Genomic DNA, 17,741 nt, shown 5'->3' with positions numbered 1-17,741 from the left:
AAAAAAAAAAAAAAAAAAGATAAAAAAAAAACAAACAAACAATAAAAACAGTAATATTGTGCTATATTTTTACCATTTAAAATAGCTGTTTTCAATTTTAATATAATTTATTTCTGAGTCAAAGCTGAATTTTCAGCATCATTACTCCAGTCTTCAGTATTCACGATCCTTCAGAAATCATTCTAAGCTGATTTGTTGCTAAAGAAACATATCCATGTTGAACACAGTTGAGCTGCTTCATATTCTTGTGGAAATTGATACATTTTACGTTAGGATACATCAGGATTCTTTGATGAATAGAAAGTTCAAAAGAACAGCATTTATTTGAAATAGAAATCTGGTGTAACATTATAAATGTCTTTACTGTCATGTTTGATCAATTTTATGCATTCATGCTGAAGAAATGTATTAGTTTCTTTAAAAAAAAAATCATATTGATCCCAAACTTTTGAATGGTAGTATATACAGTATATTTGTAAAGGGTCTCAACTGCGCTGTAATGCTGCCTGTTTATAAATCAGCAACAGTCTCCAAGAGAAGGGGGGTAAAAAGAGACATTGAGTTTTGCTGTTTCTAGCATTTAGCATTGCACAAGATTTAGGAGGTTATCTTTTCATGCCTTTATTCCAGTTTCAAGTGTGGGAATCGGCAAAACCATTAGGGTTTGTCTGTTTTTTTCATTAGTTCAGTAAAGTGATAAAGCACTACCATCAGTGCTTGAGTCCTTTCAAAGTGAATGTACGGCTGTTAATGTGCTGTTTTTGTTGCGCGATGTTCTCTACATATCATATGTTGTTAGATTTCACACTTCACAGTTCTGCAGCAGTGCCCCTGTTCACTCAATGACAAACAAGCAGAACAAATCCGCATCTAATGCATTAAATTGGATGTATAGCAATTATGAATGAATGCTTTTGACAACTATTTAATCTGAAAATGTGTTCTCTTTGTTTCATGAATGAGGAACAGCTACATAGACAGCTGTCTTCAGACAGCATCCTAAATGAAACTGAATCTCATGGACTGTAAAAATTACCTTAATATTTTTTAATATTATTAAAATTAATTTTTGCCTTTATTATGATAGGGCAGATCAGACATGACAGGAAGCGAAGTGGGAGAGAGAGAGAGGGGGGGGGTGGGAAAGGTCCTCAAGTCAGGATTCTAACTTGGGACGCTCGTAACGCAACGGTGTTGTATGTCAACACGCTGCCCACAAGGCTATCCGCGCTGACAAAATTACCTTAATTTTAATGGTGAAGACTGCACATTCTCCGAAAAAAGGTACAAAAAGGCACAACAGTACCCTTTCAAAAGGTACACCTTGGTATCTTACACTCTAAAAAATGCTGGGTTAAATACAACCCAGTGCTGGGTAAAATAGGGACAAACCCAGTCCCTATTTTACCCAGCACTGGGTTGTATTTAACCCAGCATTTTTTAGTGTATTTTCCCCTAAGAGGTGCATATTATTATCTAAAGTGTATACATATTAGTAGCTAAAAAGTACATATTGGTACCTTTGGAAAAGATGGCCCAGAGTCAGCTTTTGTACCTTTATTTCTGAGAGTGCTACTGTAAACACCTGTTAATTGGTCAACGGTTCCCTTACGTTACAAGGTGTAAGACTATATACACTGTGTGCGCACCTGTTAATTGGTCAACGGTTCCCTTACGTTACAAGGTGTAAGACTATATATAAATCTAATGCCCCCCCCCCCCCCCCCACACACACACACACACAAAAAACCTGTACATTTAACAGTATTTTACTGTGAAATTACAAGTCGTATAATAATTGACAGTGCAAAACTGTAAATTGCATTCCCAGAATTCATCATGTGGATTTTTCTTAAGTATCTTAAATGTGTTTGTCAGCATATTATAAAGGTTAAACTGATTTTAGTATCCAATCTAGCATGTTAACACTATTTCAGTTATAAATCTAATTTTTAAAATATAAATTTAAGTTCAGTTTGTAAAACTTGTGTAAAAAAAACATTTTGCTACCATATTTTTTACAGTTAATTTCTGGCAACGATAGCATTTTTTTACCTAAATTAATTTTGTTTAGTGATATTTTTATACTTGTGTCAGTGGCTGGGCTGATTTCGAACCCTCTCCACAAATAATGCAAATAATGCTAATTGACGACATTGATTTCCAAAGAGTTTGGCATTATCACCAAAAATACTGGGTAAAATAGTCCATAGTTATCGTTAATTTTAATTAGTCAGTGATTGATGTTTTTCCCTCCTCACCCACCATCTTGAATTCATTTTTTTTTTTATAGAGCTTGGAGGTAACAGTGTCTTAAAATGCAGCCTACGTAGGCAGTTAAACGAGAACAGAACGATGTGTTTTTCAGATTCAGGCACACTATGATGATCCTGAATTCACGATGTGCGAGAGGGGACCCGTAGTTTGAATTGAATACAAGGAAAATGAAATTCCTCCTTTTATATTCATTTTACTGTTTGTATGTTTTTAAGATCCCAGAGTAATAACAATTGCAGTTTTTAAATTAACCTCTGAATTACTCTTCAATGTTTTTTTTTTAATGTTGCTCAGGTCAAGTGAAAACCCAGTAGGCAGATATTATTGTAGCTTTAACTTGGTAGCTGTTGCATCCAGACTGTTTTTCCAGACTGACTCCAGATGTGACTGTTATTCATTATAGTTACAGCGTTTTTGTTTTGGGTCAATTTTAAAAATACAATGAAATTGAATATATTAGAAAAATGCAATTAAACAAACCTTAATAGACAATTGTATGTACAATAATCAGAAAACAAAATGTGAAAGTTAATTGCATTTAATCATGTTTTGTTCTGGAAGCTCCTGTCGTCAAGTCAAATTCCTTGTGTGTGTAAACATACTTGGTAATAAAGCTCTTCTGATTCTGATTCTGATGTTTTTATACCTTGGGACCCTAAACAGAACTAATGCACTTTAAAAAAAAAAACTTTTTCCATGCTTGAATGAATTTTCAACCTCACTCTTTAATGTTTTGGGTGAATTGAAAGAACCTAACATACAAGGAAGGTTAATAAAAAAACATTTTTGATAACAACTGCAAACTGTTTATTTGTATTACAAATGCTTTATTTAAAGTTTGCTATTGAACAGCCAAGTGACACGATATGAATGGGCACTAACATTAGTAACCCATGCTCATTGGAAAAACATACCTGTGGCATTGATTTCAGCAAAATGATTACATTGATTCTTGCACTTTTTGTGAAACATTCAAAGTGATCCAAGAGGTGCTAAAAATGGGTTGAGTTTGATCTGCAACAAATGTGAATCTGTCAATGTTTTATTATACTGTTCCTTAAATTGTGGCAGTTCAGAAATGAAATGAACTTGGTGGCACTAAAATGTTACCAAATAATGTACACCCACAGTACACTAAACCCTATATTCTAAACTTAAATGATAGTGTTAAAGGGTTAGCTCACCCAAAAATGAAAATTAGCCCACAAATTACTCACCCTCAAGTCATCCTAGGTGTATATGACTTTCTTCTTTCAGACGAATCCAGTCGTAGTAATATAAAAAATTGTCTTTGATCTTTCAAGCTGTTTAATGCCACTCAGCGGGTGTTGCATGCATCAGTCCAAAAGAAGTTAAATAAAAAACAGCCATCCATAAAAAAAATGTCTCACACGGCTCCGGGGGGTGAACAAAGGCCTTCTGTAGCGAATCGATGCATTTTTGTAAGAAAAATATCTATATTGAAAACGTAATGATCACTTTAATGTAGCTTGTGCCAACAGTCCTACACGGAAGCAGCTCCGGGCGGATGGCGTATGAGGTCAGCTTTGCGTGAGTATTTTGTGGACTAATTTTCATTTTTGGGTGAACTAACCCTTTAACAAAAGCACACGAGAGATAAAAATGTATTTGCTCAAGAAACCAAGTCATTTCAGGTTGGTCCTATTAGTGTTTTAGCTCTTTTATTATGAATTGTTTCACAAGTCTTTTACCTGAGTGCGACACATGGCAAATGCAATGCTGTACCAGGTGCGCTACCGAGCAAGTTTACTACATCAAAAAAGCCATATATATGGAGCTGGTTATGTGATTCAAACATCAAAATGTATTTACTTTACAAGTCATGCACTACGGTAAAAGTATTTTGAGGTCATAACATATATTGTGCAAGGAACTGGACAAAAAGTCTTTATTAACTGATAATTTGCTCCTACGATTTGTGTGAAAAGCAATAAAAGTTGGCATTTCACTGACACTAGTGTCCATTTCAGCTGGAAACTGCAAAATATTTTGCAAAAATGTAGGTACAGCCACTTTTTTGAACATTAGTCTGAATAGGATTTACGAACTGAACATTTTGTCTGGCACTTTTATTCAAATCTGTTAAGTCAGGGTTTTGATCAGCAACATCTCATTTCTGGTCTGTCACCTTCAGCAAATCTACACTGATCACTGAAAATGCATGTTGACGTCAGGGGGTCTTTGAGGCAATGTTTTTCCTAATGAATTGGGAAATTATTTCTGTAGTGGAATTAACATTAATATATTAATCTGGGAGTATTTACACAAACCAGTCTCTCATCAGTTACATTTTTCATATCACAACTCTTGGCCGAACCATATCACCGGTCTATCATGTTGTTTTGACTTCCAAAACAAGGCTTAATTTATTTGTTCCCGTAATGTTTTCATGTCTCTGTGGCTCCTTCCAAATTTATGGACATTTCTTGACCCACATGATGTCATTGTTGAGGCCTTGTATCACCTTTTAGTTTATTTCTCCATCATTTCACTTTATTCGTGTACATTCCACATCCTCTGTCACTCTCAAGGATGAAGTCCTAATGTCGTCTTCCGCCATCTTGCCAACGATCACCCTCGTTAGCGAGCGCCAGTTAGCGAGTTTGACGGCTCTGAAGCACTTCACGGCATTGTTCCTAACGCTCACAAAACACAGAGTGTTAATGACCCCGTTGCTCATAGCGATGCACTCGATGATGTAGAAAACGACCAGCGAGTTACGGCCGCGTGTGATCAGCGCTGGGTAGAAATCGCGCAGCAGCGTGAAACTATAATATGGCGCCCAGCACATCACGTACGCCGCCAGAACCGCGATCAGTGCCACCACCGTCCTGCGTCGCCGTCGTAGCCGTTTACGCAGCTGCTCCGTCGGAAATCCCGGGACGTTCTTGAACCACAGCTCCCTGGAGATCCGCGCGTAACAGACTGACATGGTGACCACGGGCCCCAGGAACTCCACGATGACGATGAAGAGGAAGTAGGAGCGATACATGAGCTGCTGGTCTGCAGACCAGATCTGGGCGCAGAAGATCTTTTTGTCGTGGCCCAGTGCGCTGTGCGGGTATTCGTGCTCTGTAGCGAAGTAGGCCGACGGTACCGCGATGAGGACTGGGATTATCCAAACTCCGAAAATAATCCAGTACGCTGTCTGATACTTCATACGGGGCTTCAGGGGATGAACGATAGCCATGTACCTGTTGAACATAGAAAACGATGAAAACTGCAGTTGCATATAATTGTTGTATAAAAAAAAAATAGCCAAGTTGATTGTCACAAAATAAATTAAATTTACCCCTCAGTACAAAACTAATTTAAAGTCTGCATGAATTCAAAATTTACAATATTTATTTTGTTAGCGCATATTGGTGAACAATTAATCTGTGAGGTAATCCATTGAAATAATTGTTTTTTTGTCTTGGTAATCTTTAATAAAAATCTGATTATTTGCTTCTGCTCTGGAATGGGATTCCTTCTCTGATGTCAGTTTGAAGGCTATAGCAAAATATCCTTAACCATGCCCCTCCAACCGTTAAATTGCTGCGAGTTACACTGTGTTTACACCAGACGCGACAATTGTCACGCCGCACGGCAACCGCAAAAGTCTGTCTACACTGGACATGACAAAGCGACCCTTGCAAATCATTTGATCTTTGTGTCAGTACATCATAAATAGAACGAGGCAGCAGTTTACTTTGAAGGGTTGAAGGGTGTAGGGGACCAAACAACTGTTTCTTGAAGTGCCCTTCTGCGTTATCATCACGTGCCCACACGGAGGCGCCGTCATCATGCAAAGAATCTGTGCAAAGGATCATGGGAGCCCAAAGTGTCCATTCCGAAGGGCCCTTTGAAGTGGCCAGTTTTGAGCACTTCGGTTTGGAACGACCCTTCAATATGGCGGCCATGATTGTTTTCACTCCGAAGTGCCCTTCGGAGGGCGATATATCCCGTTTGGAACGCACCGAAAGTCGGCAGCAACTTCCGCTTCACGCAGACTTTAAAGGGAAACATGTTGCCACATCAGATTAATAAAAATAAAAATAAATAAAACAAAGTAAATTTACTTGAAAAGCAACGTTACATACTGTACCAAGACAGATGTATTTTGTGTTGCTGCAGTGGGAAAAAAATCCTCACTTTTTTTTTACTTGTTTATAGTATGGGTGTATTTCGTCTTGCAGCAAGATGAAGTCCACTCACATGTCTGCAAACAACTGTTTATATTTTATGCAGTGTGGCTTCTCAGGTAAATGTATTTTGTTATTTATTTATTTTGTCCGTTTTTGGCCAGACAGAAACTGCACACAGGCTGAATGTAAATATAAGTCTCTGTAAATCCACTCGCTGACAGCAGTTGGCGCTGGTGGAAAAGCTGTTTCCCGTAAACTCTTAAAATATGAAACGGTGATACTAACCGTGGGGAATTTTTATCATGATTTATCGTCAAACCGGTAATCGTTACATCCCTAATATATATATATATATATACAAGGGCTGTCAGTTTAATGCATTAACTTAGTTAGTTATGAAAAAACAACGCAATAAAAAAAATAAAAATAAATAAAAAATGTATATATAATTTTTTATTTTATTTTATTTTATATATATATATATAAAACGCACTGGCCCGCCCCCGCTGATTTTGTCCCGAATATCATGAGTTTAGATGTGATTTTATACAACAGTTTAGTAAATAAGAAGTTGATATTGTGTTATATTTAAACACAATATTATGTGTTTTTGCTCAATTTTGCAGAGAACATATTACATTTAAAGCCATAGCAGAATTGTTGTGCGTCTCTGAGCAACACAGCAGTGTTTAGTTTCTCAGTGACCTACGTTTTGAACGAATTGTGTGAATCATTGATTCAAAGGCCATACATAAATATAGCCATTTAGTTCATTCCTGAATGATTCAGCCATTTGAACGAATCGAATGAATGAATGAATGACTCATAAAGACATTTGAATTGCAATGCAGTAAATTCCACTTCCTTTAATTCCAATTCAAACTTCCTGTAGCCAATTCTTAAATTCTGAGTTGTAGCATTTGGACTGGGTCTGGATTTGAATCTGCTTTAGGAAACTGTGAGCATTTGGAATGGATCTAGTGTTTCGTGTGGGGGCGGTTTGTCGTAGATTTGTACTGGTATTTATCAAACATCTGAAAGCTCATATCCTCGGAACAGTCCAGAAGTAGAAAATGAATCAGGATTATGGGTCTGGCAGCAGTCTATTAACACACACTGACTCTCTGATCTCTGTCTGATCTGATCACTGCTCCCCGTTCTTAATGAGATATTTCATAACCTTTTGACATTCATGGCGAATAACAGGCTCCTCCATCACTTGTTCTCTGAATGAAAAGTACAGCACTATTTCTACCCATTTAAACTCTGTCCATTTTTACTAACAGCATATTTTTGCCCAGGGCTCTTCCTGTTCTTTCTCTCATGGGCTGAAATCTGTCTCACTGATGGTAATAATTCTAAATCACTGACGGTAATAATTCTAAATGTATTACTGGTAAATATGAACTTAATTTAATAATTTATCAACATATGTTACTTGAAATTCCGATGTTCCAAAGTTCCAAAGAATTCTGTTCTTCCCAAAAGAAAACTTTGCAATCTTTTCTGGCTCAATAGGGAACGTTCTAGATCAGCAGGAGTGAACAGAATGTACTTTTGCCCCAAATACATGTGGTTACTGTGATGCATGGGAAGACTGAAGAGTTGTTTTTTACTTTAAAAAAGTTACTATTGATATGCATCGTATGTGCTGCTTGGCGGTTCATGGGAAACAGCATGCCAGGAGTAACAGGTTGGACGATTTCATGAATGGCATTATAAGATAAGAGCGGCTCTGTTTCAAAACCTAGTCAGCTACCTAAGTAGGGAGCAAGATAAGGCATCATATACTCTTAAAAGTAAAGGTTTCTAAAGGGAGTTTTGCAGCGAGGCCCCCAAAGAACCTTTCAATAAACAGAACCATTTTTTTCTTAGTGCAAAGAACATTTTAACAATCTAAAGAACTTTTTTCACTAAAGAAATGGAAAGTTTCCATGGATGTTAAAGGTTCTTCATGGAACCATCAATGGCAATAAAGAAACTTTATTTTTAAGAGTGTAGAAGTCCACAATTATTTTGGACAAATGCTGCATTATATGGCGAACCTAATCCCATAATGCATTGCAATGAGCTCAGTACAAAAAAAGTATCCATAAATACAAATATGATGAAAAAATGTAAAATAGTTCAGTCTATTTTAGTACTATTTTAGCTAATATTTGCACACAGTTGGTTTTTATGCTTATCAGAATATAATTTGTTAGCTTAGTTATATGCTAATATGAAAATCTGTAGCAATAAATGAAACTTCCAAGGCTTAATTTCAGGTAGGATGCTGTCTTAGAATGTATTTGAGATAGTAGACAGCAAGTAAGCAGTTCATCAGGTATTATTTTATTTTTAAAGTGAACATCTGTGAAATTATTTGCTCAAATGTGCTTGAGAATCGATTAAGAAGAACCAAACTGGAGCAAGGACTGACTAATGGGTTCACCTTAAGATCTTTAGAGGCGCTGAGACTATTGGATGTACTGTGCCAGATGCTAATTTTATGACATGCTAGCGGACCCGTCAGCTGATATCTAAGGCTGTTGCTGAAGGCTAAATACAGCATGTTCTCCTTGGCCATTCAAATATTGACATGCTAATTAGCTAGCTTAGCCTCAGGGATTGGCCAAGCATGATGCAAGCGCCGTGCTATTCGTCACATGCAGGTACAGCGGCACCACAGAAAGCACCTAATCCAAATTTTAGTGTCTCCTAAATCTGAAATTAAGTCTCTAATCCTGCCTTCATGTGCTTCTGAGAAGTTCCTACTTGTAAGATGGGAAGTCGTAAATATAATTTTGTGCATGTTTAAAGGGGTCATATGATGCTTTTTTAAAGATCATTATTTTGTGTATTTGGTGTAACAGAATATGTTGACATGCTTTAATGTTCAAAAAACACATTATTCTTCAAATACTGTACATTATTGTAGGTCCTCTATGCCCCGCCTCTCTCAAACGCTTCGTCTAGTAACAAAACATACTTACAGTCGCTGATTCAGAAGCGCCAGATTGTCATAGCAAAGTCAGAATTACCTCCTCTCCTAGGCTCACGAAACGGTCATCCATAAAATGCATTGCTGTTCTGTTGTAAGTAATCTTAAAGATTCCTAAATGCTTCTACTTTCGGAAGGCCAAATAAAGTGCTTTTGCTTTCGTCTAGAAACACACTGCGTCTCCCTGACATGCTGCTTCAACACTAACTGCGGTTACTGAAACCACGCCTTCTTTCTTTGCGTGAACATTTGGGCGCATTATGCAAATATTCCCACATAGTGACCTAGATATGTGGGGGCGTGTTAGAACGAGCCGTTTTAGGGGGGTGTGGCAGAGTCTTAACTTTGATAAAGAATATCTCTTTGGTTTTGAGACTTCAGTCTTTGCAACTTCAGGGATCGTATCTATTCACGAACAGCTTGTAACACTCCAAAGAGAAAGGAAAACTTGAAATCGCATCATATGACCCCTTTAAGTGATTTTTTTATTTTTTTTTTAAATGCACAACCTGAGCAGTTTCTCTTTTCACGTCGCACTTTCCATTAATACGGTAAACTTACAGAGCAAAGCCACTATACAACCCTGTTACCAAAGTTAAGGGTACTTTTTAAAGTAATCTATGGGAAATGTAAGTTAAAAACTGCATAACGTGATAGCTGTATGACACCGTAATTTAGGCAAAAAATAATATTATATTAATATTAAATAATATTAATATAATGCACACTATCATTCAGAAGTTTGAGGTTAGATTTTCTAATGCTTCTGAAAGAAGTCTCTTATGCTGCATTTTTTTGTTCAAATATACAGTAAAAGCAAAAGTAATATTGTGAAATATTATTACAATTATTAGTTTCATTATTTTTTTAAATGTAATTTATTCCTGTGATGCAAAGCTGAGTTTTCAGCATCATTACTCCGGTCTTCAGTGTCACATGATCCTTCAGAAATCATTCTAATATGCTGATTTGCTGCTCAAGAAACATTTCTTATTATTATCAATGTTGAAAACAGTTGTGCTGCTAATTATTTTTGTGGAAACTGAGACACATTTTTTCATAATTCTTTGATTAATAGGGAATTCATTTTTACTGTCAATTTCATGCATTCTTTCTGAATTGAATTTCTTTCAAAATTAAATAAAACAAGACTAAGATTTCCAACCCTATTTGTACCCTATTCATAGAGAGTGACATTTTCTCATAAAGCCAGGAACCTTTTAAAACTTAATGTACTTCATTAGTTCTTAATTTTGTTGCGTTAAATGTGTAATGATGCCTTTTCTGTGTATTTTGGCCTTCTTATGCAGCTGCAACAAATGGAGATTTTGTTCCACAAGCTTGTTTCCTTGTGACCAAAACCAGTTTACCATGATTATTTAATAGACACATCCCGACCATACAACATTTAACACTATGCTGCATGAGCTCAGAGAAGCAAATGCTCACCTATCCACCGCGATGGCTAGCAGGGCATTGGTGGACACGTAGAGAGACACAGTCCTAAGGTAGTTAATGGAGATGCAAAGCACAATCCCATGATCCCATGACAGCTGCTTGACCACGTAATAATCCACCAGAAAGGGACAGCACACAGTGGCCACCAGGAAGTCTGATATTGCCAAGTTGGCGATGAGTAAATTGGTGAGATTCCTTAGTTTTTTGTAGCGTGCCAATGAGGCTATAAAGAGGCAATTCCCAACACCGCAGACCAGCATGATGCAGACCAGGACCACCGCGATAACGATTGTAGCCACGAAGAACGCTCGTCCCTGAGTCGTGTCTGGGATCTCGTCCACCGGAACCTCGTAATCCAGAGGGATGTCGTAATTGGGCATGAGGTCATGTGGGCTCCCCGATGGGTGGATGAGAGCCCATGTCCCGGAGGAGGTGCTCCTGTTGTCTTCTCCCATCTCCACTTTTTACTGGTCTGTCAGAGCACCAGGATCGTTCATACTCTTGTTTGAACACATAATTTGTTTCTGGCTGCAAAATTAAGAAAATACGTTTCCTTAACATACTTTTAAAGGACATTCATGGTTGCACTGGTGTTATAGTACACTCTTAAAAATAAATATTTGCATCGATGATTCCGTTAAGAACCTTCCATGGAATCTTTTCACTCCAAAAAAGGTTCTTTATAGTGGTAAAATGTTCTTTAGATTGTTAAAATATTCTTTAGACTAAGAAAAAATGTTCTTTTACTGAACGTTTTTTTTGAGGAAACCCAAAATGGTTCTTCGATGGCAATATTTCAGTGAAGTTTGGCAGTTTAAAACACTCTTCTAGACAACAAGAGCTCAGTCATTCTGGCTAACATCTCATTTTGGTGCTTCATGGAAGAAAGAAAATTATATGGCATCGGGTTGATATGAGGGTGAATAAATTACAACAAAATATTCACTTTGGAGTAAACTGTGCTTTTAATGGAAGAAAACATTCACAACTCAGTCAAACTCAGATGCTTACTGAAAGATGTGTGACAAAACAGTTAGAGTTTGGAGAGCAAAAAGCTCACAGATGGCCACATTAGGGATGGATTTACGATAATGCTCAAATTTTGGTGCATGTTTACTTCAAACTTAACTTACCTTTTTTCTGTATACTCTTAAACAAAGCTTACAAAAGGATGTTTTTGCAACAATGCAATAGAAAAGAACCACTTTAGTTCCAAAGAATATTTCAATCAGCAGTTCTTAAAAGAATATTTGTTTTCTTAGTGTGAAGAATATTTTAATAATCTGAAGAACCTTATTCCATTATAAAGAAACTTTTTTTTTTTTTGCACCGGAAAGATTCTTCATGGAACCATCAATGCCAATAAATAACCTTTATTTTTAAGAGTGTGGGGTGTTTTCAATCTCCTCTTCACGTTCCTTTGATTGTTGTCGGGTGGTTGGAACAGTATGAGGCTGCTATAACAAATATGTTCAGGCTACTATTAAATGATAAAAGGTTTTTTCCAACCTGACCTAAAGGGCAATTGGACTTGCATTGAGCTTCTATAACACAAATGTAAATTCTAGTTATAAAAATAAAATATAGGGATGATAATGATGAAGAAAAAATGTAGGGATGGCCTTTTAGTTAGATTAGATTAGACTGAAATTGACCAGTAAGGGACAAAACAAGCACGGTTAGACAAAGTAAAATAACTGCATTAGCATCAGCAAACACAGAGTAACATATATTTATAATAAATTATTTACAATAAAGCATGCACAATGAACACGTAATGCACGCACTTCAGTCTGTGGTGTAGCCTATAACGTGAAGAGTTCAGATGTTCAGATTTTCTTCTAAAATTAGCATTTTGACTGAACATAAACAAAGGAGCCAGAGAAAAATGACAATTTTAGAATAATATTTTAGATACACGTAGAGGCTTTTGCATCTGAGCTCCTCATGTATTCTGCTCTTCTAAAACTAATTTATGTCAGTTGTTTACTGGTATTCATTTGCATTTAAACGAACCCAACTACTGTCTCAGATTTAAATGCATACAAACTTTCTATAGGCTGTTAGCTGTACTCTATACGCCGTTACACACTCAACTCCATTTCTTTCTTTTACTAAAATAACTGCAAATTTGCTGAAAAAAATACACTGAACAACAGCACTTTCCCTTCAGAAATAAAAAGTCAGGAATATTCTACCTTCACAGCATTTCTCCTTTAGTTTTACTCTTCTGGCTCTCCGCGTGAGGACGTGCGCATCTTCAGATGTGTCTCCTGTAGTTTCTGCTGTAGATTGTGAGTGAAGCGCTGCTGTTCTCTCTTCTCGCTGCGGCTCCTGCCCTCTAGCGGCACTACTGTGCGCCTGGTCACAAATCATCCTCCTACAGGTCAACACAATTTTTATAAACATATGCTAATAAATCCCCCAGTACTCAGAGCTCACATGGGGCAAGTTGCATAAAAATAGCCACTGTGTTAAGAGACTGTGTCTTTAGAGCTAGTTTGACCAACTAGCAGTTAGCAGTTAGCAGTTAGCCAAGAGGTCAAACTGGGTCATTCTACCTTTTTGTATCTGGCTAAAACGTTATGACCAGTCATGAAGAAAACAAAATAGATGACTAAATTTTTAAAGACTAGTCTAAGCAGTTTATGACATGGTTATAAAATGGATAGCTTTGACCAGAGCTGATGAAAACAACAACCGGACGAACCACGGAATAGAAAAATGTCAATGAACCCGCCAAATCACTACGTTGCTAGGCAACCGTAAACGGTTGTTTATTCTTTTTTTAATCGCTGTAACCACCTGTTTCTTCAACAGGGAAGTAAGCCTATGGGTGAGACTTCCGGTTCATTACCCGCAAATAACGAGGAGAATAACAACGTGCAGTAAACGGTAAAACTGTTTGCGCTACAAACCAGTGTGTTCATAATTAAGATAATACATTAAAATAATATGATAAGACACACCAACTTTCAATATCAAGCAGCAAAACGAACTGTTTTGTTCAGCTAAAAATACCGGAAGCCAGACCCATAGAATTTACAAATGGCCGCGCTCAATTTTACGACAAGAAAAAGGTTTTATTATAAAAACTATTTTATCACAGGAAAGGGGTTGTTTTGAGGTGAGGCAAAGTAACAAAAAGTTCCTTACAATCCCAAATTCATGTTCTCACGTGGCTGTTCGTATTAATAATCCAGAGTTAAACATGAAAAGGGCGGGAAAAACGGTCTTTTCCCCTCATACTGCAACATTTAGCACTTATAATTTTGGCAATTTTTGCTCTCTTGTTTGGTTCACTGAAAAGTGAACATGATATTCATGAGATGCATTCATTCAGTTTTGTTTTTGTTTATATTTCTGTACTCATGTGATTCTTTGACATTTGACGTTCTGTTTCAGGTAGGCCTACCAGCAAAACCTTGAGAGAAACAATCTAGTTCAACCTCAGATATAAATAGCGTAACTGACAAGGTGATAAAGGGTCAGCAATTGACCCCGAGACCGAGACTGCATAGGCATTTTTTCAGGTAATTTTATTGGGCAAATAAATCTCGAAATCCATCAAAACATGTCCTGGTCCATATTTCACCCAATAATATAAAGGATAACAGAAGAATATTTAATTACATTTTATATGTTATTTTGTTTAAAGATACTGAAGACTACTTTAGGACCATTGCCTTTTTTTTTTTAGATTATCGTGTGTCACACTATTTTCATAACATAAAACAAATTTTCCCATTAAAATCTCGTTACTGCAGTGGAAAAAGATATTTCTCATTACAGAATAGAAAAATGTGTTTAATTATCCAGAAAACAATGTTACAATGAAAGCATGTCATTTAGACATTCAAAATGTGATGTAGGTGAACAAGCTTCTGGAACTTATAAAGTAATTTGTCAGAATGCTAAAACTGTATCAATGGCTTCATTGTCTTAATGCAAACATATATCTTCTTTTTTCTGTTAATTTAGGGTTGAAATATGATTCACAAGATGAGATTCTGTTTGCTGAGCGCTAAAATGGAGGACCAGACATCTGGACAAAGAAGGTGTCATGTTAAAGATTTATTCACATGTAGACACAGAATCTATCAAAGAGCATCATGCTGTCCTCCACACACACAATCCTTCACTCCCTGACAGAATCATTCCTGAACATCCTCTAAATTTACAGCTCTGATAGGAGAGTATGGTAGATTGCTGCATGGACAAAAATACCCCTCCCTTTCTCTAAATCACTCACACACACACACACACATACACACACACACAAACACACCGTCCTGGGAAAAGTGAGTCATAAAAGCAGCACTGAACCCACAAGCAGCTGAATATCAAACAGTGATCTTGTAGAGACGGTGCAAATGAGCTAAGCAGCAGGACAGAATTATAACGTTCACGTCATTATGAGTGAAGCTCATTATAACAGGAAGTGAAGAAGCAGTGAGGCTTTAATGGTAGACAGCTGTGCACCTCCATTAAACTGCATGAGAGACCCGGTGAACTCGCCTGACAGCAGCAGCAGAGCAGACGCCTCCCAAGTCCGCCCCAAACACACTGTCTGAAAGTCCAGCACGCTTGAGTTACTTCACAGATTGTGTGAGGCTAAATGATGTCAGAGCGGCGTAGAAAGAGATGATTGGGCTGTCGTGATGACGAGAGATCAGTAATCTGCTCATTTAGAGAGTAAATCAGGGATGACGGTCGCTGATATCTTCTCATTGCCTTTTCCCCATTAGATCACTGTCTTTATAAAAAGACTTGCTGTGAGAACTATTTTACATAGTTAACTGACCACCAATGTTAACTGACCACAACTGACACCAATGTTCAGGAGTTTAGGGCACTGCTTGTGGATTCAATGCAGGGATTGTAGGTGGGGGGAGTGAATGTACAGCGCTCTCTCCCACCTTCAATACCACGACTGAGGTGCCCTTGAGCAAGGCACTGAACCCCCAACTGCTCCCTGGGCGCCGCAGCATAAATGGCTGCCCACTGCTCCGGGTGTGTGTTCACGGTGTGTGTGTGTTCACTGCTGTGTGTGTGCACTTAGGATGGGTAAATGCAGAGCACTAATTCCGAGTATGGGTCACCATACTTGGCCACATGTCACATCACTCATTCACTCACTCACTCACAAGATAGGACACATATTCGATAATATTCAATATTGCTTATATAAGAACTGTTTTATTTCCTATTTGGGTTTATGTGTATGTGTTTCCAAGGCATTGTTAGATACCACTGTTTCCTTTCATAGCTATGCATAGATTTGATTTCAAAAACAGTACCATAGCTATTAAACTATTTCTTGTTATGATTTGCAATCTGTATTTAACCTCAGAACGATCTCAAGGTAAAAGGAGGTGCTAAAGTCTGATTTTGTGGTGGCTGTGCTTTAAAATTTTTATAATCTTATTGCAAGTGAAGAAGAATTTCTGTGTTGAGTACTACTATAAGGTTAACTTGCCTGGTTTACATTTTTGAAAATGATTACCAGTTGAAAAAAATAGTTAGAAATTTAGAAAAGTAATCAAAAAGTAATGAAATGTAATCAGTTACATCACTTTAATAAAATAATAGCATTTTAAATAATAGCTTGTCATCTGTAACCTATAACATTTACAAAGTAACCTTCCCAACACTGCAGCCCTGTTTGCAAGGATGTACTGGTTGTTAGGCTGTTGCCAGGGTGTTCCAAGTGGTTGCTAGGCAGTTTCAGGGGTATTTTGGGTGGTTGCTACAGTGTGGATTCAGTTATTGGGTCATTCCATGAAATTGGTGCCTTTTGCTTCCCTAAGAAGTAATCAAACATGGATTTAATTTAACAACGAATAAATTTGCAACTTAAAAACATAACGATACTATGTATTCTTTCATAAATATTACATAAAAAAGTAAATTAAATATTATTAGGGTAAGGTTTTTGGCCTGTCTCTCACTATGATTTTTCTTTTTCAGCAGGACTTTAATTTGCAAAATAAAGGCAAAATTATATAAAAATTGCATTTGCATATTGTTTTAAATATAGTCTCATTGTTAAGCAATGTTTTGGCACAAGTATGCATTTTTTCTATAAAATTTTAATCTTTTTATTGGTGTCCCCTGATTTCATGTCAGCCCTGTTACCCTCATCAAAAAACCCTTGTAAAATAATTTACGTTCAACATTATTGGTTGACATCACTTCTAAGAGGTTACATCATCTCTCAACCAGGATTCCTACACTTAAAACACAAGCATGTTTCTCTCTCACTTCTATAATGTGCTGTTTTTGATGATTTATGAGGCTTGACTGAGGGGTGGGGGTCAATACTGTTACCATTTTTAAAATGTAAATTTAAACAATTATTTATTACATTTAATATAATCAGTATCTACAAGTAAAATCCTTTCAAAGTGTACAACGTGCTTTTGTGAAATTCACTATTAGCTAGAACTTAGTAAATTAGTTTTAAATTGTAAACCCTGTTACTGTCATCCCTGTTACTTTTCAGGGTAACAGGTTTTGACGTGGTTAACAGGGATGACATATATTAGGGTGTAATTTTGAGCTAATGCCTATATCATTCAGTGGCATATGAGCATGAGTTACATTTACATTTAGTCATTTAGCAGACACTTTTATCTAAAGCGACTTACAAATGAGGACAATAAAAGCAGTCAAAACTAAAAAAAGAGCAACAATATATAAGTGCAAATGACAAGTCCCGGTTAGCCTAACGCAGTACACGTAGTTACATTTTAGTTAGTTTTATTGATATTGTTTCTATTACTGTTATAATTAATGACCAGGATAGGATGATCAGTCTCAATAAATCTAATTGTCAATAATGCATCCATGTAAATTCAATTACAAACAAGAGC

At 36.9% G+C, this 17,741-nt stretch overlaps 1 protein-coding gene across 1 annotated transcript; it reads right to left on the bottom strand.

Annotated features, from left to right (window-relative positions):
• Nucleotides 1–4,063: 4,063 nt before the first annotated feature.
• Nucleotides 4,064–13,146, bottom strand: prokr1a (prokineticin receptor 1a). The gene is made up of 3 exons (XM_016470838.1): nt 13,065–13,146; nt 10,858–11,394; nt 4,064–5,492 (listed from the first exon to the last, which is right to left on the bottom strand). The coding sequence occupies exons 2-3, from the start codon at nt 11,319–11,321 to the stop codon at nt 4,787–4,789; spliced, it is 1,170 nt and encodes a 389-aa protein (XP_016326324.1). The 5' UTR covers nt 11,322–11,394; nt 13,065–13,146; the 3' UTR covers nt 4,064–4,786.
• Nucleotides 13,147–17,741: the final 4,595 nt, after the last annotated feature.

Source organism: Sinocyclocheilus anshuiensis, unplaced genomic scaffold (assembly GCF_001515605.1).
Source record: "Sinocyclocheilus anshuiensis isolate Anshui unplaced genomic scaffold, SAMN03320099.WGS_v1.1 scaffold469, whole genome shotgun sequence".
Classification (NCBI taxonomy): Eukaryota; Metazoa; Chordata; class Actinopteri; order Cypriniformes; family Cyprinidae; genus Sinocyclocheilus; species Sinocyclocheilus anshuiensis.
The sequence above is the reverse complement of the archived record's forward strand: the minus strand, read 5'-3'. Positions and strand labels throughout refer to the sequence as shown.